This window comes from Schistocerca piceifrons, chromosome 8, assembly GCF_021461385.2.
Source record: "Schistocerca piceifrons isolate TAMUIC-IGC-003096 chromosome 8, iqSchPice1.1, whole genome shotgun sequence".
In the NCBI taxonomy this organism is placed as follows: Eukaryota; Metazoa; Arthropoda; class Insecta; order Orthoptera; family Acrididae; genus Schistocerca; species Schistocerca piceifrons.
The window spans coordinates 359,409,862-359,432,409 of NC_060145.1; the positions used below are offsets into that span (position 1 = coordinate 359,409,862).

Genomic DNA, 22,548 nt, shown 5'->3' on the forward strand with positions numbered 1-22,548 from the left:
ATCTCGCTATTCAGCTTATCTGTGACGTGATACTTCAGGTGGCTTAGAGCTTGCTGGTAGAGTGACACCTGCTTGATGCACGGTATGCCACGCAGGCGTGATGGCGGCGTTCCGGCGTCACCCCGAGACGGGCTCTGTGTTCGGCCAGCTGTCGGCGCGCCGCATGCTGGTCGTGTTCTGCGCCGAGCTGCTGGGCACCGCGCTGCTCATGTTCGTGGGCTGCATGGGCGCCGTCTACGGACTCGACGGTACCTCCGAGAAGCCGTCCGGCCTGCAGGGCCCGCTCGTCTTCGGCATGACCGTCGCCACAGTCATACAGGTCAGTCGAAGCTCGTACTTACGCACACGTTACAAAGTCCAGTCACGTCAGTAACACCACCTCTGTTGCATCACCATTTACGACCGTCCTATCCAATTCACTAATAGACAAAAGTACCTTGGACTAATTTTCGACCGTAAACTAACCATTCCACGAGAGACTAAAATTGCTAACCGGCTGAAAATGAGGACTGAATCAAAATGGCTCTGAGCACTATGCGACATAACTTCTGAGGTCATCAGTCGCCTAGAACAAATTAAACCTAACTAACCTAAGGACATCACACACATCCATGCCCGAGGCAGGATTCGAACCTGCGACCGTCGCGGTCGCGGGGTTACAGACTGTAGCGCCTATAACCTCATGGGCACTCCAGCCGGCGAGGACTGAATCCCTCCACTGTATTCCACACCTGCAAAAGCCTGATCCGACCCACGCTCTCTTATGTCACCGTCTCCACTAAAAATTTTAGGACTCCCTCCAAATCCTCTCAGTCCGGAACCGCGCGACTGCTACCGTAGCAGGTTCGAATCCTGCCTCGTGCATGGTGGTTGTTTTGGGGAAGGGGACCAGACAGTGAGGTCATCGGTCTCATCGGATTAGGGAAGGACGGGAAAGGAAGTCGGCCGTGCCCTTCGAAAGGAACCATTTGCCTGGAGCGATTTAGGGAAATCACGGAAAACATAAATCAGGATGGCCGGACGAGGGATTGATCCGTCGTCCTCCCGAATGCGAGTCCAGTGTCTAACCACTGCACCACCTCGCTCGGTCCTCGGGCATGGTTGTGTGTGATGTCCTTAGGTTAGTTAGGTTTAAGTAGTTCTAAGTTCTAGGGGACTGATGATCTCAGATGTTAAGTCCCATAGCGCTCAGAGCCATTTCCATTCTCCAAATCCTCGAACGCTGCTTACTACACCTCTCTCTCTCCGTATCCATTTGACATCACACACTAGGATCTCTTATGAGCCGGCCGGAGTGGCCGAGCGGTTCTAGGCGCTACAGTCTGGAACCGCGCAACCGCTACGGTCGCAGGTTCGAATCCTGCCTCGGGCATGGCTGTGTGTGATGTCCTTAGGTTAGTTAGGTTTAAGTAGTTTTAAGTTCTATGGAACTGATGACCTCAGATGTTAAGTCCCATAGTGCTCAAAGAACATTGCTTCTATCTAGCACACAGTGAAAATTTGGTGTATTTTGTAGAAAATAATTTGCAATCATTGCTGTACAATCGCAGTAAAGTCATGAGATGTTCAATTGACTCTTTCATTAGAACATGTTACGCGTATCGGGATTACATCCATCTTCATACATCTGTTACAAAAAAGTACAAAATATAAGTGAACAGCACACACAACACGTCTCAACGTTACAGAAAATGAGATCTGGTCATATGAGTTACATACCACAAACTTCGACTCATTCCTAACCAACCAGGCGTACAGCCTTGACAACTCAAACAAAGTGTCGAATAACATATGACTGCGACACAAGCAGTCTTGAAGCAGAGCGTATACTGACGCTAAACAAGTCAACTAGCAGCGAAGCGCCCTCGGTAGGGGGCGCTGCATGGTCATATTTTGTACTTTTTTGCAACAGATGTCTGAAGATGGGTGTAATGTCGCAACGCGTAACATGTTCTAACAAAAGAGTCAACTGAACCTCTCATGACTTTATTACGATTGTACAGCATTGGTTGCTAATTATTAAAATAAAAATGAACGCAGGCCTCAGACGGGATTTTATGCCCTGTATATCGTATTTTGTGGGTGTGGGTATGGGCAGCGGCCCAACAAAAAAACTGTGCTCTATCGCTATTTAAAAAAAAAATCTTATTAGAAAAGCTCTTCGTTGTCTAGAAGCGTGAGAAGGTTGAAGATTTCATGAATGAGTGTAATCCGTTGTTCATACATTGGATTTGGCTCTGTGCTCTATGGGACTTAACATCTATGGTCATCTGTCCCCTAGAACTTAGAACTACTTAAACCTAACTAACCTAAGGACATCACACAACACCCAGTCATCACGAGGCAGAGAAAATCCATGGCCCCGCCGGGAATCGAACCCGGGAACCCGGGCGCGGGAAGCGAGAACGCTACCGCACGACCACGAGCTGTGAACGCATCGGATTTATACAGCGTGGTCCATTTATAGTGACCGGGCAAATATTGCACGAACTAAGCATCAAACGAAAAAATGACAAAGAACGAAACTCGTTTAGGTTGAAGGGGAAAACCAGATGGCGCTATGGTTGGCCCACTAGATGGCGCTGCCATAGGTCAAACGGATATCAACTGCGTTTTTTTAAATAGGAAACCCCATTTTTATTACATTTTCGTGTAGTACGTAAAGAAATATGAATGTTTTAGTTGGACCACTTTTTTCGCTTTGTGATAGATGGCGCTGTAATAGTCACAAACGTATGAGTACGTGGTATCACGTAACATTTCGCCAGTGCGGACGGTATTTGCTTCATGATACATTACCCGTGTTAAAATGGACCGTTCACCAATTGCGAAAAAGGTCGATATCGTGTTGATGTATGGCTATTGTGATGAAAATGTCCTACGGCCGTGTGCTATGTATGCTGCTCGGTATCCTGGACGACATCATCCGAGTGTTCGGATCGTTCGCCGGATAGTTACGTTATTTAAGGAAACAGGATATGTTCAGCCACATGTGAATCGTCAGCCACGACTAGCAACAAATGATGATGCCTAAGTAGGTGTTTCAGCTGCTGTCGCAGCTAATCCGCACATCAGTAGCAGACAAATTGCGCGAGAATCGGGAATCTCAAAAACGTCGGTGTTGAGAGAAAAAAAAGTTCAAATGTGTGTGAAATCTTATGGGACTTAACTGCTAAGGTCATCAGTCCCTAAGCTTACACACTACTTAACCTAAACTGTCATAAGGACGAACACATACAGCCATGCCCAAGGGAGGACTCGAACCTCCGCCGGGACCGGCCGTACAGTCTATGGTTGTAGCGCCCCAGACCGCTTGGCTAATCCCGCGCGGCCGTGTTGAGAGAGAACGTCGTGTACAGTTTTGCCACTGGGCACAAGAGAAATTACGGGACGATGACAGATTTTTTGCACGCGTTCTATTTAGCGACGAAGCGTCATTCACCAACAGCGGTAATGTAAACCGGCATAATATGCACTATTGGGCAACGGAAAATCCACGATGGCCGCGATATGTGGAACATAAGCGACCTTGGCGGGTTAATGTATGGTGCGGCATTATGAGAGGAAGGATAATTCGCCCCCATTCTATCGATGGCAATCTAAATGGTGCAATGTATGCTTATTTCCTACGTGATGTTCTACCGATGTTACTACAAGATGTTTCACTGCATGACAGAATGGAGATGTACTTCCAACATGATGAATGTACGGCACATAGCTCGCGTGCGGTTGAAGCAGTACTGAATAGCATATTTCATGACAGGTGGATTGGTCCTCGAAGCACAATACCATGGCCCGCACGTTCACCGGATCTGACTTCCTCGGATTTCTTTCTGTGGGGAAAGTTGAAGGATATTTGCTATCGTGATCCACCGACAACGCCTGACAACATGCGTCAGCGCATTGTCAATGCATGTACGAACATTACGGAAGGCAAACTACTCGCTGTTGAGAGGAACGTCGTTACACGTATTGCCAAATGCATTGAGGTTGACGGACATCATTTTGAGCATTTATTGCATTAATGTGGTATTTACAGGTAATCACGCTGTAACAGCATGCGTTCTCAGAAATGTACATGTATCACATTGGAACAACCGAAATAAAATATTCAAACGTTCCTACGTTCTGTATTTTAATTTACTGTTCGTCTAAAATTGTGAGCCATACTTCCAGAATGAGATTTTCACCCTGCAGCGGAGTGTGCGCTGATATGAAACTTCCTGGCAGATTAAAACTGTGTGCCCGACCGAGACTCGAGTCGGTCGGGCACACAGTTTTAATCTGCCAGAAAGTTTCATATTAGCGCACACTCCGCTGCAGAGTGAAAATCTCATTCTGGAAACATCCCCCAGGCTGTGGCTAAGCCATGTCTCCGCAATATCCTTTCTTTCAGGAGTGCTAGTTCTGCATGGTTCGCAGGAGAGCTTCTGTAAAGTTTGGAGGGTAGGAGACGAGATACTGGCAGAAGTAAAGCTGTGAGGACCGGGCGTGAGTCGTGCTTCGGTAGCTCAGATGGTAGAGCACTTGCCCGCGAAAGGCAAATCCCGAGTTCGAGTCTCGGTCGGGTAAACAGTTTTAATCTGCCAGGAAATTGTGAGCCATATGTTTGTGACCATTACAGCGCCATCTATCACAAAGCAAAAAAAGTGGTCCAAGTAAAACATTCATATTTCTTTACGTACTACACGAATATGTAATAAAAATGGGGGTTCCTATTTAGAAAAAAGCAGTTGATATCCGTTTGACCTATGGCAGCGCCATCTAGCGGGCCAACCATAGCGCCATGTGGTTTCTCCCTTCAAGCTAGACGAGTTTCTCGGATTTGCCGGCGGACCGATCAGTCGCGCCTTGCAGCAGCGACAGCAGCAGCTACCACCACCTGATGATGTCGAGCAGTTGCATCGATGAAATATTGTGCGAGTTACACAATACGATCCAGAGGCAAACCCGAAAAGTGTATTTGCAACAGATCCGTCGGAAAAACATGAAAAGTCACACGCTGTAATACTTTTTACAGTCCTTCATCGAACCACACTGCAAAAAAATTTCATTTTATTGACTGCTGAGTTACGTGGCTCTGAATTATATTGTTTTAAGACTACTGCAAACAGGCACTTTGTGCAACGTACAGCTGATAATATTTTTGTGCCACGATTATGAATGTGAAAACTGGAACGACAGCGAAGTGAGTAGAAAGCCAGGTTGTGCATCGAAATTGCAATCGATGCTTTCACAAACTACAAAATGAATATCGGAATATGTACACCGAGGAGCCAAAGAATCTGGTACTACTGCCTAATATCGTGTAGGGCTCCGCGAGCACGCAGAAGTGCCGCAAACGACGTGGCATGGACTCGACTAATGTCTGAAGTAGTGCTGGAGGGAATTGACACCATGAATCTTGCAGGGCTGTCCATAAATCCGTATGAGTACGAGGAGGTGGAGATCTCTTCTGAACAGCACGTTACAAAGCATCTCAGATATGTTCAGTAATGTTCATGTCAGGAGAGTTTGGGAATTAGCGGAAGTGTTTAAACTCAGAGGAGTCTTCCCGGAGCCACTCTGCAGAAATTCTGAACGTGTTGTATTGCTGGAATTGCCCAAGGCCGTCGGAATGCACAATGGACATTAATGGATGCAGGTGATCAGAGAAGATGTTTACGTACGTGCGCCTGTCAAAATCGTGTATAGACGTATCAGGGGTCCCATCTCACTGCAAATGCACGCGCCCTCACCATTAGAGGCTCCACAAGCTTGAACAGTCCCCTGCTGACATTGAGGGTCTATGGATTCATGAGGTTGTCTACCTGCTCAATAAAATTTTAAACGAGTCTCGACCGACCAAGCAACATGTTTCCAGTTACCAACAGTCCAATGTCGGTGTTGTCGGGCCCAGGCGAGGCGTAAAGCTTTGCGTCGTGCAGTCACCAAGGGCACACGAGTGAAGTCACCAAGGGCACACGAGTGAACCTTAGGCTCCGAAAGCCCCAGCCGCCCGGTGTGGCCGTGCGGTTCTAAGCGCTTCAGTGTGGAACAGCGTGACCGCTACGGTCGCAGGTTCGAATCCTGCCTCGGGCATGGATGTGTGTGATGTCCTTAGGTTAGTTAGGTTTAAGTAGTTCTAAGTTCTAGGGGACTGATGACCTCAGTAGTTAAGTCTGATAGTGCTCAGAGCCATTTGAACAGAAAGCCCATATCGATGATATTTCGTTGAATGGTTCGCACGCTGACACTTGTTGATGGCCCAGCATTGAAATTTGCTGCAATTTGTGGAAGGATTGCACTTCTGTCACGTTGAACGATTCTCTTCAGTCGTCGTTGTTCCCGTTATTGCAGGATCTTTTTACGGCCGCAGCGATGTCGGAGATTTGATGTCTTACCCGATTCCTGATATTCACGATATACTCGTGAAATGGTCGTACGGGAAAATCCCCACTTCATATCTAGCTCAGAGATACTGTGCCCCATCGCTCGTGCGCAGACTACAACACCACGTTCCAACTCACTTAAAACCTGATAACCTGCCATTGTAGCAGCAGTAACCGATCTATCAACTGCGCCAGACACTTGTCTTACATAGGCGTTGCGAACCGCAGCGCCGTGTTCTGACCGTTTACGTATCTCTGTATTTGAATACGCATGTCTATACCTGTGTCTTTGGCGCTTCAGTGTGTTACACCAATGTACACTGTTCATGTCTTTTTTTCTAGAATTTGTTTTTTGTTCCTCCTCAGATCGTGGGCCACATATCGGTGGCGCACCTGAACCCTTCGGTGACGCTGTGTGCGGTGCTGCGCGGCGACTTGAACGTGGCGGCCGCCCTCGTGTACCTGGTGGCTGAGGGCGTGGGCGCCGTGCTCGGATTCGGCCTGCTCCTGGTGCGTCACTGCTGCCTAGCCGACGAAGTCTTGCAGACTCATTGCCGAAAGACACCGGCTATCCAGTCCATGCTGGCTGCGGCTCCCGTGAAAGCAATGTCCTCTGCCCAAAAATTCTACAGTGGGACTTGGCGCAGTGTCTAGCATACTGCACTCTCATTCGGGAGGACGGCGGTTTAGATCTCCGGTCGGGCATCCATATTAAGTTTTTCCGTGATATTCCTAAATCGCTTCAGGAAATTTTCGGTACGATTCTTTTAAAAGATCACGGCTGATTTCCTTCCCCATCCTTTCCCAATGCAAGCTTGTGCTCTGTCTTTAATGACCTCGTTGTTCACTGGAGGCTAAACACTAATCTTCCTTCTTCCGAAAATGCTAGTGTATCATTTGTGCACTGTGAAAGTTGCGGCAGATGGCAAGCTGCAACCCTACTACTCAGGCGTTTAGCAAATCTGTGCCCTTAGACGACCTGAGCGATGCTATAAGTAGGATCATCCTCTCACTCTGGCATGAACACTGACCTTCTCTCCATGGAGACTTCCCTCGTCGATCTTGACGCGATACGAAATGGAATGAGCACGTCAGGCTGGTAGAATTTTGGGAAGTGTAGCTCATCTATAAAGGAGACGGCATATAGGATGCTAGAGCGACCAGTTCGTGAGTACCGTTGCAGTGTTTACGATCCCTGCCAGCTCCAATTAAAGGAAGACATCGAAGCAATTCAGAAGCGTGATGCTAGATTTGTTATCGGTAGATTCTGCCAGCACGCAAGTATTACGGAGATGCTTCCTGAACTCAAATGGGAATTCCTGGTGGGAAGACGATGATCTCTTCGCAAGGCACTGCTGTGGAAATTTACAGAACCGACGTATGAGGCCGATCGCAGATCGATTCTACAGCTGCCGACGTACGTCCGCGTAAGGAGGACGGACGGAGATAATATGTGAGAAACTTCGTACATAGTATTATACACTCCTGGAAATGGAAAAAAGAACACATTGACACCGGTGTGTCAGACCCACCATACTTGCTCCGGACACTGCGAGAGAGCTGTACAAGCAATGATCACACGCACGGCACAGCGGACACACCAGGAACCGCGGTGTTGGCCGTCGAATGGCGCTAGCTGCGCAGCATTTGTGCACCGCCGCCGTCAGTGTCAGCCAGTTTGCCGTGGCATACGGAGCTCCATCGCAGTCTTTAACACTGGTAGCATGCCGCGACAGCGTGGACGTGAACCGTATGTGCAGTTGACGGACTTTGAGCGAGGGCGTATAGTGGGCATGCGGGAGGCCGGGTGGACGTACCGCCGAATTGCTCAACACGTGGGGCGTGAGGTCTCCACAGTACATCGATGTTGTCGCCAGTGGTCGGCGGAAGGTGCACGTGCCCGTCGACCTGGGACCGGACCGCAGCGACGCACGGATGCACGCCAAGACCGTAGGATCCTACGCAGTGCCGTAGGGGACCGCACCGCCACTTCCCAGCAAATTAGGGACACTGTTGCTCCTGGGGTATCGGCGAGGACCATTCGCAACCGTCTCCATGAAGCTGGGCTACGGTCCCGCACACCGTTAGGCCGTCTTCCGCTCACGCCCCAACATCGTGCAGCCCGCCTCCAGTGGTGTCGCGACAGGCGTGAATGGAGGGATGAATGGAGACGTGTCGTCTTCAGCGATGAGAGTCGCTTCTGCCTTGGTGCCAATGATAGTCGTATGCGTGTTTGGCGCCGTGCAGGTGAGCGCCACAATCAGGACTGCATACGACCGAGGCACACAGGGCCAAAACCCGGCATCATGGTGTGGGGAGCGATCTCCTACACTGGCCGTACACCACTGGTGATCGTCGAGGGGACACTGAATAGTGCACGGTACATCCAAACCGTCATCGAACCCATCGTTCTACCATTCCTAGACCGGCAAGGGAACTTGCTGTTCCAACAGGACAATGCACGTCCGCATGTATCCCGTGCCACCCAACGTGCTCTAGAAGGTGTAAGTCAACTACCCTGGCCAGCAAGATCTCCGGATATGTCCCCCATTGAGCATGTTTGGGACTGGATGAAGCGTCGTCTCACGCGGTCTGCACGTCCAGCACGAACGCTGGTCCAACTGAGGCGCCAGGTGGAAATGGCATGGCAAGCCGTTCCACAGGACTACATCCAGCATCTCTACGATCTTCTCCATGGGAGAATAGCAGCCTGCATTGCTGCGAAAGGTGGATATACACTGTACTAGTGCCGACATTGTGCATGCTCTGTTGCCTGTGTCTATGTGCCTGTGGTTCTGTCAGTGTGATCATGTGATGTATCTGACCCCAGGAGTGTGTCAATAAAGTTTCTCCTTCCTGGGACAATGAATTCACGGTGTTCTTATTTCAATTTCCAGGAGTGTAGATAATCATTTTTCGCTCGCTCTACTTGCTAGTGGAACAGATAAGGAAATTACTTGTAGTGGTACGTGGCACCATCTGCCATGCATAGTTCGGTGGCTTGCGGAGTATGTACCTGTATATACACATAGATATAGAAAAGACAATTTTAACTATACTACACTACTGGCCATTAAAATTGCTACACCACGATGATGACGTGCTACAGACGCGAAATTTAACCGACAGGAAGAAGATGCTGTGATATGCAAATGATTAGCTTTTCAGAGCATTCACACTAGGCTGGCGCCGGTGACGACACCTACAACGTTCTGACATGAGGATAGTTTCCAACCGATTTCTCATACACAAACAGCAGTTAATCGGCGTTGCCTGGTGAAACGTTGTTGTGATGCCTCCTCCTAAGGAGGAGAAATGCATACCATCACGTTTCCGACTGATTGTTCTGGGTACTGATTTCTCAGTATCTACGCACCCAAATTGCGTGAAAATGTAATCACATGTCAGTTCTAGTATAATATATTTGTCCAATGAATACCCGTTTATCATCTGCATTTCTTCTTGGTGTAGCAATTTTAATGGCCAGTAGTGTACACTTAGGGCACAGTATGTTCAGTCATCATCATCTGTTAACGGTGACCTCACACCACTTTGCTCTCAGTCACTGACCGTGCCCCATTTTCCAAAGCAATGGCAGTTTCTTAACCGCTTATGCTTAAACAAGTGCTTGTCATCTGACCTAACAGAGGCTTTAGCGGATACAGAGCAGGATGCAGAACGCATTCGTCGTCCTAGCCAGTGATTTCCCTAAATCGCTTCCGGCAAGTGCGGAGATGGTTCCTTTGAAAGGGCACGACTAAATTCGTTCCTCATCGTTGAAACAATCCGAGTCTGTGCTCCGTCTCTAATCTTCCTTCCCCTTCTTGCCATAACGACGTGGCGGAAAAGATTTCATTTTCAACTGGGGAGACTAATTGTGCTAGTAACTCTTCCCAACGTCCTTTAAAAAAAAGGGGGAGGGGGAAGGGGTTGTTGTACTTTTTCATTTTCTCTTTCTAATTCCTTACTTTCTTTTTGAGAAGTTCTCGAGGTTCTCTGTCGTTATTCATCGTAATGTTAACCAGCCACTAGTAGCGTTAGGCTCCAATGCCTCAACTAATTTCGAGAAACACGGCTTGTTTTCCCTGGAAACAGTTAATTTTAACTCACGATTTACTTGGTCGCTTAAGACCTCAGCTGTTCTGCCCCCCCCCCCCCCCACCCCCCCTCTCCCGCCACAATAAAGACGCAACCCTAGTATTAAAACGCACTAACACGGTTCAGTCCATCTGTCAATGTCTCATGTGCCTCAAAGTTACAACTAACACCCAGAAAAGTCACCCTGACAGTATCAATAGTTGTTTTTAATTTTTGAGAATAGTGTTTCACACAACTTATTAAATATGTAACTGCTATCAAACTAGCAGTAATTCAAAATGGATGAATATTTTGTATAAAAAGAGTTATGATGTACATACTTTAAATACATTCGTGCATCTAGTGCTCCTAATCCATTTGCTGAAAGGAAATGCCATATCTGCATGCTTAAAAAACTTACATTTCCAAGTGGAAGCATGCGATCTTATACATGTTTATATAATAATGTATTATGCCAAGGTCAAAGAGTATTTCCAGATGGGGTTATTGTATCTTGGTGGCTTTCATATATCACATTTTTAAAGTATATAACTTTCAGTATTAACTTGGATAAAAACAGCCAATGTGGAGTATGACCTTATGGTATGACAGTCATTGGCATATCCATATGTGTTTTTATAGTGCTAGTTTCAAAATGTTATAACCTTTATTTTTAAGCTAGGTTGTGCTTTTATTAGGTTTAAAAGTTACATATAGCAAACATAAGTTGATTCAGAGAGCGCTGTTTACCGACGCGCATCACCTGTATCATTTGTCCACCCAACACATCTTACCACCTTCAGTTTCCTGTGCCCCTGACTTCCACAAGCGCAATATAAAGAGCACATGGTAATAATTTAATTTCTGTCTTTTACCACGTAATGGTATGACTGTTTTATAGAAACATTTTATACCATTTCCGTGCTGATTAGTATACATATACTAGAGTTTATATACAGGGTGACAATTATTGAACTATAAGAAAAAAAACGTAAGTTAGTTACAAACTACGTTGCGCGCACACTTTATTCAACATGTAAACGTCACTACAGATATTCGGATTTAGATTGTGATATATTCGATATGCCTGTCATCATTGGCGATGATATTGCGCAGACGATTAGCGAAATTCTGCATGACTCCCTGAAGTGGCGGAACATCGATGCTGTCTATGACCTCCTGAATGTTTGTTTTGAGCTCAGCAATGGTTTAGGGTTATTGCTGTACACCTTGTCTTTAATATAGGCCTACAAAGAGGAATCGCATGCGTTTAGGTCCTGAGAATGTGGAGGTCAATCGAGGCCCATGCCAGTGGCCTCTCGGTATCCCAGAGCCAGAAAGCGGCTCCCAAAGTGCTCCTCCATGACATCAAACACTCCCTTGCTTCGATGGGGTCGAACTCCGTCTTGCATGAACCACATCTTGTCGAAATCAGCGTCACTTTGGATAATGGGGATGAAATCATCTTCCAAAACCTTCACGTGTCGTTCGGTAGTCACCGTCCCATTAGGGAATGTCGCACAGATTATTCCGGGAAGTACAGTCATCCGTTGAGAGTGAAGAGACTTCTTGATTGGGAAATTCTGATTCTAAGTCCTGCAGTTTTGGTTATTGACGAACCCGTCCAAATGAAAGTGGGCGTCGTCGCTAAACTAAACCATGCGTGCGCTTACTAATTGCCATCATGCCCCGCGGCCAACCGTCTAGTTAGAACGTCCTAACGCAAACTGTTCAGACGTTATGACGATTTTATTTCATATAGTTCAGTAATGGTAACTTCCTGGGAGATTAAAACTGTGCCTTTCGCGGGCAAGTGCTCTAACGTCTGAACTACCCAAGCGCGGCTCACGGCCCGTACTTACTGCTTTACTTCCGCCAGTACCTGTCTCCTACTTTCCAAGCTTCAGAGAAGCTCTCCTGCGAACCTTGCAGAACTAGCATTCCTGGAAGAAAGGATACAGTGGAGACATGGCTTAGCCACAGCCTGGGGGATGTTTCCAGAGTGAGATTTTCACTCGGCAGCGGAGTGTGCGCTGATATCAAACTTCCTGGCAGATGAAAACTGTGTGCCGGACGGAGACTCGAACTCGGGACCTTTGACTTTCGCGGGCAAGTGCTCTACCATCTGAGCTGTGTAGTTTATAAAGTAGGAGACGAGTTACTGGCAGCAGTAAAGCTGTGAGGACGGGCCGTGAGTCGTGCTTGGGGAGCTCAGATGGTAGAGCACTTGCCCACGAAAGGCAAAGGTCCCGAGTTCGAGTCTCGGTCCAGCACACAGTTTCAATCTGCCAGGAAGTTTCATATCAGCGCACACTCCGCTGCAGAGTGAAAATCTCATTCTGGTTCAGTAATTGTTACCCTGTATCATCACGAGAGTGTTTACGGATTAATAGTCGCATCCGAAGATGGTCATGATTTTTTGAAACTAGTAATGTGAATATTTAAACAGTACATGAACTGTTAGGTGAAAGGCGGCCGTTTGCTAAAGAAAGTTTTGGGGAAAGGGTTAACAAGCCCGGCTTCGACGAATACCACCACGGGGTGAGGAACCAAAGGGGTCGTGGGGGGTGAGGGGAAACAACAACAACAACAACAACATCTAACAGGCATGCCTCCAGCAGCACGGCCTCCTTAACGCGTTCTTCGTCCTTCTCCACAAGAACGTAAATCTCCAAAGGAGGTAAAAACCGATTAAATTATGTTCGTAATCGAAACTGAAATTGTCTTATGTATTGAAATGTTTAATCAACATCTTAATTGCAACAACTTCATATATTTATCAGACGGGCGGTGTGGCCTAGCGGTTCTAGGCGCTTCAGTCTGGAACCGTGCCACCGCTACGGTCGCATGTTCGAATCCTGCCTCGGGCGTGGATGGGTGTGATGTCCTTAGGTTAGGTTTAAGTAGTTCTAGGGGACTGATGACCTCAGATGTTAAGTCCCATAGTGCTCAGAGCCATTTGAACCACATATTTATCAGGAGGAAAGGAAGCAATATAAAATAGAGTGAATACGGAACAGTAACAAAGGAGACAACAATGGTTACCTCACACATAGCACTTCCGCCTCCTAGGGATCTGATCATGCAATTTACAGTTAACATACTGAAGTGACTAGAGTATTTTGACACAGCGAATTATTATAAGAATATTATATATGTTTATATAATTGCTCAAGCCGGACATTGTGATGAATGAGCCACCACGTAAACATTTGCAAGGGGTGTTTCATAAAATGTCTTCGAGTCTTGACGATGGGGTCGTGTGTGATGGTGAGTGTGTTGGTGGGGGCTGGCTGCGCAGGTGGCGACGCCGGCCAGCGTGGTGTGCGAGTGCACGACGGTCCCCGCGGCGCCGCTGACGCCGCTGCAGGCGCTGCTGGTGGAGGCCGTCGCCACGGCCGTGCTGGTGCTGCTCTGCATGGGCCTCTGGGACGGCCGCAACAGCCGCAACACCGACTCCTCGCCGCTCAAGTTCGGCTTCTACATCACCATCATCTCACTCGCTGCGGTAAGTCCACCAGCCGGCTAACACACAGCCTCCTGCAGTCACTGGTGTACCAGGTGCCGCCAGAATTCCCTAAAGATCCTCGTAAAAATCAGAAAACTAGCCTTCTCCTTCTTCCTTCCTCTTTCTCTTCTTTTCCTCCTCCTCCCCCTCCTCCCCCTCTTCCCTTGTTCGGCCTGTTCCAGCTACATTTGGTCCTTCCATTTTTTGCCCGTCTTCCAATGCACCTTTTACCTCGCAGAATATACACACATCAAAAAAAGTTTTCCATCACCGCGGTTCCCAGAACTCCTGAAGACAGACGTTGACTGTTTATTTTGTATCACAGGCACAGTCCTTTTGATTGTTCAGTGACGTCAGTAAACCCGCCCAGCTGCGCGGAGTGGCCGCGTGGTTTGAGGCGCCATGTCACGGATTGCGCCGCCCCTCCCGCCAGAGGTTCGAATCCTCCCTCGAGCATATGTTGTTCTTAGTATAACTTAGATTAAGTAATGTGTAAGTCTAGGGACGGATGACCTCAGTAGTTTGGTCCCTTAGGAATTCACACACATTTTGAAACCCGCCCAAAGATGTAAACAACCATGCATGAGCAGCTCCTATTAGACGGAGGGGGCCCGACAGCCGATCAGTTCCACTCATTCCACCAGGAAGGAGGTACACGGCTCGCGTTGTCTGTAGTTCAACCATGCATAGACGGTCAATACCGCGGTTCGATCGAGTCCGCATTGTTACTGTGTGACAGGAAGGGCTCTCAACAATGGAAGTGTCCAGGCGTCTCCAAGTGAATCAAAGCGATGTTGTTAGGACATGGAGGAGATACAGAGAGAGACAGATGCCATGCCTCGCTCAGGCCGCCCAAGGACTACTACTGCAGTAGCTCAGAGGAACCCTGACAGCATTGCCACCATGTTGAAATTCGTGCAATAACAGGTCGTCGTGTTACTTTCAAACTGACTGCATGACGCCCAACTTCACTTCCGACGTCCATGGCTAGGTCCATCTTTGCAACCGCGACACCATGCCCAATGGACCGCTCAGGATTGGCATCATGTTCTCTTTACCGATGAGTGTCACAGATGCCTTGAACCAGACAATCGTCGGAGACGTGTTTCGAGGTAACCCGGTCAAGCTGAACGCCGTAGACACACTATCTAGCGAGTACACCAAGGTGAAGGTTCCCTGCTGTTTTGGGGTGGCATTATGTGGGGCCGACATATGCCGCTGGTAGTCATGGAAGGCGCCGTAACATCTGTACGATACGTCAATGCCGTCCTCCGGCTGATAGTGTGCCATATCGGCAGCATATTGGCGAGGCATTCGTCTTCATGGACTACAATTCGCGTCTCCATGGTGCACATCTTGTGAATGACTTTCTTCAGGATAACGACATCACTCGACTAGAGTGGCCAGCATGTTCTCCAGACATGAACCCTGTCTAGCAAGTCTGGGATTAAAAGGGCTGTTTATGGACGACGTGACCTACAAACCACTGACGGATCTACGCCGAATCGCCGTTGAGAAGTGGTGAAATCTGGGCCAACAGTGCCTTGATGAACTTGTGGATAGTATGCCACGATGTATACAGGTATGCATCAGTGCAAGAGGACGTGCTACTGGGTATTACAGGTACCGGTGTGTACAGCAATCTGGACCACGACCTCTGAAGGTTTCGCTGTATGGTGGTGCAATGTGTGGTTTTCATGAGCAATAAAAAGGGCGGATATGATGTTTATGTTGCTCTCTATTCCAATTTTCTGTACAGGTTCCGGGACTCTCGGAACCGAGCTGATACAAAACGTTTTTTGATGTGTGTGTAAGGTGTTCGGAAATTCCCGTTACAAACTTTTAGTACTCGTTGAGAGGAGTGAGTACATAATATTGAGAACAGGAACCAATGCTGCAACAATTTGAAAACATTTTGGTAACGCAGGCACTATTACAAGTAATTTACTAGGCGTGCCGCAGTACGTCACATGCGTCACAGTTTCACTAAACAAAAAAGAAAGTTAATCAGTTTCCATAAACATTGTTCGACGTATCCCAATTCGGACGCGTGGCGTCTCCCTGGAACACCACAGCCACTCCTGCCGACATAGAGGGTATCATTTGTCGAAGCCGTTGCTTAATTGTAGCAAAAAAGGGTATGCGATGGAGTCGAACATTGTGGATAATGATCTTGGTAACAGCCACAAGCAGCTCTTCCATTACCGTGAGCTTCGCCATACAGAAGGATCACATTGGTGTGTTCTGCAAACGTGTATTCACCCATGTTGCTGTAATACTCAAAGGCACGTGAATGAGGCTCGAACAGGGTCAGACAGGTAGGATAGACGTCATATGATATCAGCCGATCCGAAATAAGCACCCCCCTCCCCCATCATGACTACTCTGTTGCATACCTACCTAACAAACATGTTTCCAAACGGCTGTAGCAAGGAATCGGTACGTATCCTATTCAAAATATTATATACTCACTCCCCTCGTCAAGTGCTAGAAGTTTGTGGCGGGAATTTCCAAACACTTGTATTGCGTAAATGTAGTGCTAATCTTGAAACCTCCACTTGCAACAGGACGGACATCCCCCTTTGTTATTTTCTTCAATCCTTTTCCTTTACATCAAATACTTTCAATTCCTTTCTAATATTTACATTTCTTTTATAATTGTAACAGAGCATTAAGTGGAAGGGCTGGGGGTGAGGTGGTAGGCGTATTACAACAGTCCTAAGCATAATTTTACTGTAAGTAACCTGCCAGTAAAATTCACCGATACACCTGAAACCAAACTTTTAATTGATTTAAAACAAGGAACTAACTTCGCTGCGTTTCGTCTCATGTTCAGTTCATCAACTAGTATGCATTGACACGTCTCATATGAGATTTCAACGATCTCACAAACATCAGGTATTGTCTCTCTTTGTAGATCATTTAATACACATTATCCCTAGCTCCGGAGTTGTGCATGATGTCAGTCTGTCCAAGTTTTTGTTAATCACCATGGCTCCCAGCTATCGTTTAAATCATTCAAATCTTCATGCTTGGCTCAAAGATTGCTCACCAAAAGACTCCCTTGCTTTATAGTGGGTTTCAGCTGCAGTTTGTGGAGTTTAAAACAGAACTTAATAAAGATCCATTGTTGTTTCAGGTCAGCCTTTGCGAAATTCGCAACCATGGTAAAACACGGTGCAAGGGCACCGGCAATAGTGTTCACACCGATGCACTCACATTGGCGCCACGTGGAAGACTGGCAGTGGAAAGACACGACTAGAAATGCGTAGTGGCAGTAGGTTGTTATGCTGACTTTTTTGCACAAGATTCAGACTATCTGAAAATTTGGGTAGCACCTCGTATTAGCAGCTATTGCTGCTCTAATTATCAAATTAAAGCTTGGTTTGGTGAAATTCCCCATTCGCGTTGCCTGCCAGCCATTCTCTTCAACTATTTCTGCTTCCAACATCATCAGTGATCTGACATATATACTTGTAAGTAGGCCTGCCTCTGAATTATTTCCATTTAGTATCCCTTCAAGTACTATTTTCGGTGATACATTATGTCACAGTGTTTGCCCGACCATTGTCTCTTCCGTCCATTTTACTTTTATTAGCCATTTATGTCGCTGATTCTTCTTAGTCGCTAACTCGGTCATTCTATCTGTTACCAGTCTAGTGCACATTGTTTCATTTCATACACCTGGTACTTAAAGAACGTCTCGGATGTTATATCTGCTGTCATTATCATTTCTCCTCTTCCCCATTCCATTCGTGAATGTTATTTGGGAAGAACTATAGTCGATAAAACTCTACGTTAGCTCTAACTTTTTTTACTTTTCTTTATTTTTCGTTGTGGCCGATTCACAACACATTATGGAAGCAACTAATCTGCTTTGATTCTTGAAAATTTCCCGGCAAAGAGTATTCCATGAAATTTCTGGACTGCAGCCGTATTACGTCGTCTTCTTGTCACGATATTTCGGCTGAAAACCAACGGCCATCTTCAGATGAGTGTTTTGCATTGTAGATTGCTAGTTAACACCACTAACGTTGTACCAAATGCATTTAGCCACGTTTCGTTTTCTATGGGAGCATAATAATTATATTAAATTACAAATGAGATGCAACATCCACTGTTCCCCTAAATTTCATTCACGAGCTTGTGTAGGTTTTGCCGTGATATTTTGCCTGATACCAATGAGAGATCCACTGGTATTTTATCAATATCTGGACATGTTTGCATCAACGCCGCAGCTTCCATTATAATATACAGGAAGTGGACAAAAATATGGGAAAAGCATACGGCGTAGAAAAACCGTTGGCATTCCAAACCGCTTGCAGTCGCCTCAGAGCGGATAAATACGGACGCCTTGCGGTTTTCAAGGGAATTTTTTTGCAAAAGAGTGACAAGCTCAGGTAACGGTGTTGGAGGTGGATAGCGGTCATGCACCCTTCTCTCCAAAATAAGCCACAATAGCTCAATAATATTGACATATGGTGACTGTTGTGGCCTGAGGATATGCGACAATTCCTCCTCGTGCTCACTAAAATAGACCTGGGCGGTGAAAACTATGTGGGTAGGACCCTGTCAGTTTGGAACACAGCATCACCCATGGGGAAACGAACATTGTATCATTACAGATTAAAACTGTGTGCCGGACCGAGACTCGAACTCGGGACCTTTGCCTTTCGCGAGTAAGTGCTCTACCACCTGAGCTACCCAAGCACGACTCACAACCCGTCCTCACAGCTTTTAATTCCTCCAGTACCTCGTCTCCTACCTTCCAAACTTCGCAGAAGCTCTCCTGCATACCTTGCAGAACTAGCACTCCTGGAAGAAAGGATACTGCGGAGACATCCTAACGCAAACTGTTCAGACGTTATGACGATTTTATTTCATATAGTTCAGTAATGGAAACTTCCTGGGAGATTAAAACTGTGCCTTTCGCTGGCAAGTGCTCTACCATCTGAACTACCCAAACGCGGCTCACGGCCCGTCCTTACTGCTTTACTTCCGCCAGTACCTGTCTCCTACTTTCCAAGCTTCAGAGAAGCTCTCCTGCGAACCTTGCAGAACTAGCATTCCTGGAAGAAAGGATACAGTGGAGACATGGCTTAGCCACAGCCTGGGGGATGTTTCCAGAAAGAAATTTTCACTCTGAAACGGAGTGTGCGCTGTTATGAAACATACTGGCAGATTAAAACTGTCTGCCGAACCGAGACTCGAACTCGGGACCTTTACCTTTCGCGGGCAAGTGCTCTACCAACTGAGCAGAGTGAAAATTTCATTCTGTAAACATCCCCCAGGGCTGTGGCTAAGTCATGTCTCCGCGATATCCTTTCTTCCAGGAGTGCTAGTTCTGCAAGGTATGCAGGAGAGCTTCTGCGAAGTTTGGAAGGTAGGAGACGAGGTAGTGGCGGAATTATAAGCTGTGGGGACGGGTCGTGAGTTGTGCTTGGGTAGCTCAGTTGGTAGAGCACTTGCCCGCGAAAGGCAAAGGTCCCGAGTTCCAGTCTCGGTCCGGCACACAGTTGTAATTTGCCAGGAAGTTTCATAACAGCGCACACTCCGCTGCAGAGTTAAAATTTCATTGTAGCATTAGATGGACGTGATCACACAACATTGTAACATAGTCCTTGGCAGTAATGCGACTTTCAATCTTGGGTCGTAGATTCGACCAGAAGGTGGAAACAGTGTGCAACAAGACTCATCCGACCAAATAACTTTCTTCCATTATTAAATAGTCCAGGTTTTAAGGCTTGAGATGTATATTTTTCTGTTTCTGGTATTTGCATTACTGATGAGTGGTTTTGGAATACCAGCTACCTTTGCAGTTCCCAGATTATGGTGCTCTCTTTGTGTTGTTTTCGTGCTGTCAGGGTTCGAGAGAACGATTTTGAAATCTGCAGTGACTTTTGCAGCCGTCGTCCGCTATTTTCTGTCACAGTCACTGAACACACACTTTCGTCCGCATTGTGATTTAGCAGATGACGTGTTTCGTCTTTCCCTGTATTCAGTATAAACCTTCGCTATGGTGTCCCCTGAAACGCCTCTACATCGGTTACGGAAGCACTCACCATACTAGAACCAAGAATTTGCCCACTTTCGAATTCATTTATCGCCGACATAATGCATTCACGACTACACAGAATACTGTTCTGATTACGACTGACCCTCATTGTAACGTACTATGTATATTGCACAGGTGCCGTTCTTAGTCAAATACAACAACGCAACCCACATGCTTGGCTAGCATCTACATTTATGTTCAAGAATGCATTCCTCGCAGTGTTCTCATATTTTTGTCCAACCCCTGTAAGTTTCAATGCTGTCATCATCAGGGTAGTGAGAAATTACCGGTAAGCTGTGAAAGAATGTGATACCGTATAACCAAAAATATTCTTCAGAGTTAGTTCTCATTCAGAAATTGGAAAGGATTACGTTGTAAAGGATTATATCTGAAACACATTTGTTTTGCTGATGACATTGCACTACTTGCACCTCTTACAGATAAACCTCAGAGACAAACGTAATAAAATAAATTTAAAGAAGAATTACAATAAGACTAACGCACAATCAAAGGACTGAAACAAAATAGTAAAAATAATCATTGAAGACGTAGGCTCCTTCTGCTTACGGAGGGAAATTTTAATTTAAATTATGGAAGCCATCCAGAAATGTCTGTTGTTGGGGGAACAGTGAAGAGGTGCATGCTCGAGACTAATATGTTAGACAGGACACAAACAAATGAATGAGGGATCTTAATGAAGAGTGAAGGGAACATAATCAAATGTAAAACGTAAAGAAGAGTGAGGGGAAAAGAATCAAATGTAAAATCATAAAAATTCTAAAAACTGTTCAAAATTTTCAGAAATTTTCTATATTTTGTCTCAATTGCATTTAACATTTATTATTATTATTTATTCGTTTCGCCCTCTAAGGAGCACGCGGAACCATTATTTAGCACTGCTCTCCTTAGCTTTCTTGTTCTTTTCTTCCCAAAACGTCCTCATCCTTTCACTATGGGCCTCTCTTCTGTGTCCATGCGTTTTTCAATTTCAGATTATTTTCCGTCGGGTTTTGGCCGTTAACTTATGAGAGTTGATTTTCCGTCTGTACAAAGTCCGTGTTGTTTCTAGTGGGTCAATACTGAGTTCCGTGACGTCATTTTGGGTTTCTGTTAGCCAGCGTGCCTTGGTTTGGCGAGTTCCTTTGATGATAAGGAAGGTTTACTTGGTCATTCTAGAGGTGTTTATTCTTGCTAAATGTCCGTAGAATTTCAATCGTTTTTTCCGTGCAACTGGCGTGAAACGTTCAGTCCTTGAGTACAGTTCTTCAGAGCTTTTGCGCATCCAGATACCATCTTGAATCTTGGGTCCAAATATTTTCCAGAGTACATGCCTTTCCATTTTCTCAATGTCCTTGATGTTGGTGGTTAATGATGGTATTTCAGTTGCGTAGAGCTCTTCTGGAAGAGTGACTGTATGATAGTGGTGTAGATTGGCTTGAGTGGATAGCGATTTCTTATTGTATGTGTTCCAGGTCATTGTATAAGCTTTACGTAATTATTCTGCTCGTGTTTTTTGAGCTACTTTTTCGTCACCAGTGTTGCTGATCATTTCACCCAAGTACTTGAAGTACTTCACTTGTTTGATGTTACTATATTTTGTTGCAAGTGGTTTCAGATTTGAACTTTTGGAGTCCATGAATTGTGTTTTCTGGTAAGAAATTTGGAGTCCTGTTTTGATGGCAATCTCATGAAGTTTCTGGATGGCATGTTTGGCTTCCTCGGGAGTCCCCGTAATTATTGCTAGGTCATCAGCAAAAGCAAGGCATTTTATGTTGATTCGTTTGTCCTTTGTTCCCATATTTATTCCAGGTATTTCTTTCTCCCGCGTCTTGATAATTTTGTCCAGTACCAGGTTAAAGAGGAGTGGGGGCAACCTATCACACTATCTCACTCCTGTCCTAATTAGAAAAGGTTCAGAAACTTCTTCCATGAATTTTACTTTTGAGGTTGTCTGTTAAAGTCTGCTCAATTAATGAAGTAGTTTTGTTATCTACACCATATTCACGAATTGTATTCAACAGACTGGAGCGATGAATCGAGCCGTATGCTTTCTTGAAATCTACGAGGCTGACTACTGCGCGGTTCGACTAACAGTGTTGCAGTATCATCTTCAGGTTCCAGATCTGTTCTGCGCAGGATCACTGTGGGCGGAAGCCTGCCTGATACTCACCGATGTTCTGTCTGTTGTTCCAATCTGGTGAGAAGAGCACGTGAGAGCTCTTTATAAGCGACTGGTAGGAGTAAAATGCCTCAATAGTTGTTGGGATCGGTTTTGTTGCCCTTTTAGTGTAGATGGTGAATCAAAGCATTTTTCCAATCTGCTGGTATGACTTGTCTTTCCCATGTACACTCCTGGAAATTGAAATAAGAACACCGTGAATTCATTGTCCCAGGAAGGGGAAACTTTATTGACACATTCCTGGGGTCAGATACATCACATGATCACACTGACAGAACCACAGGCACATAGACACAGGCAACAGAGCATGCACAATGTCGGCACTAGTACAGTGTATATCCACCTTTCGCAGCAATGC

General features: G+C 46.1%; 1 protein-coding gene across 1 annotated transcript in view; it reads left to right on the forward strand.

The window, feature by feature from the left end:
* LOC124711519 (aquaporin AQPAe.a-like) overlaps positions 1-22,548 on the forward strand; it is a 51,675-nt gene that overhangs the window by 12,990 nt on the left and 16,137 nt on the right. The window contains exons 2-4 of the mRNA XM_047241641.1: positions 96-319; positions 6,738-6,881; positions 13,750-13,956. Coding sequence (XP_047097597.1) covers positions 96-319; positions 6,738-6,881; positions 13,750-13,956 — 575 coding nt within the window. The remainder of the gene's footprint in view (positions 1-95; positions 320-6,737; positions 6,882-13,749; positions 13,957-22,548) is intronic.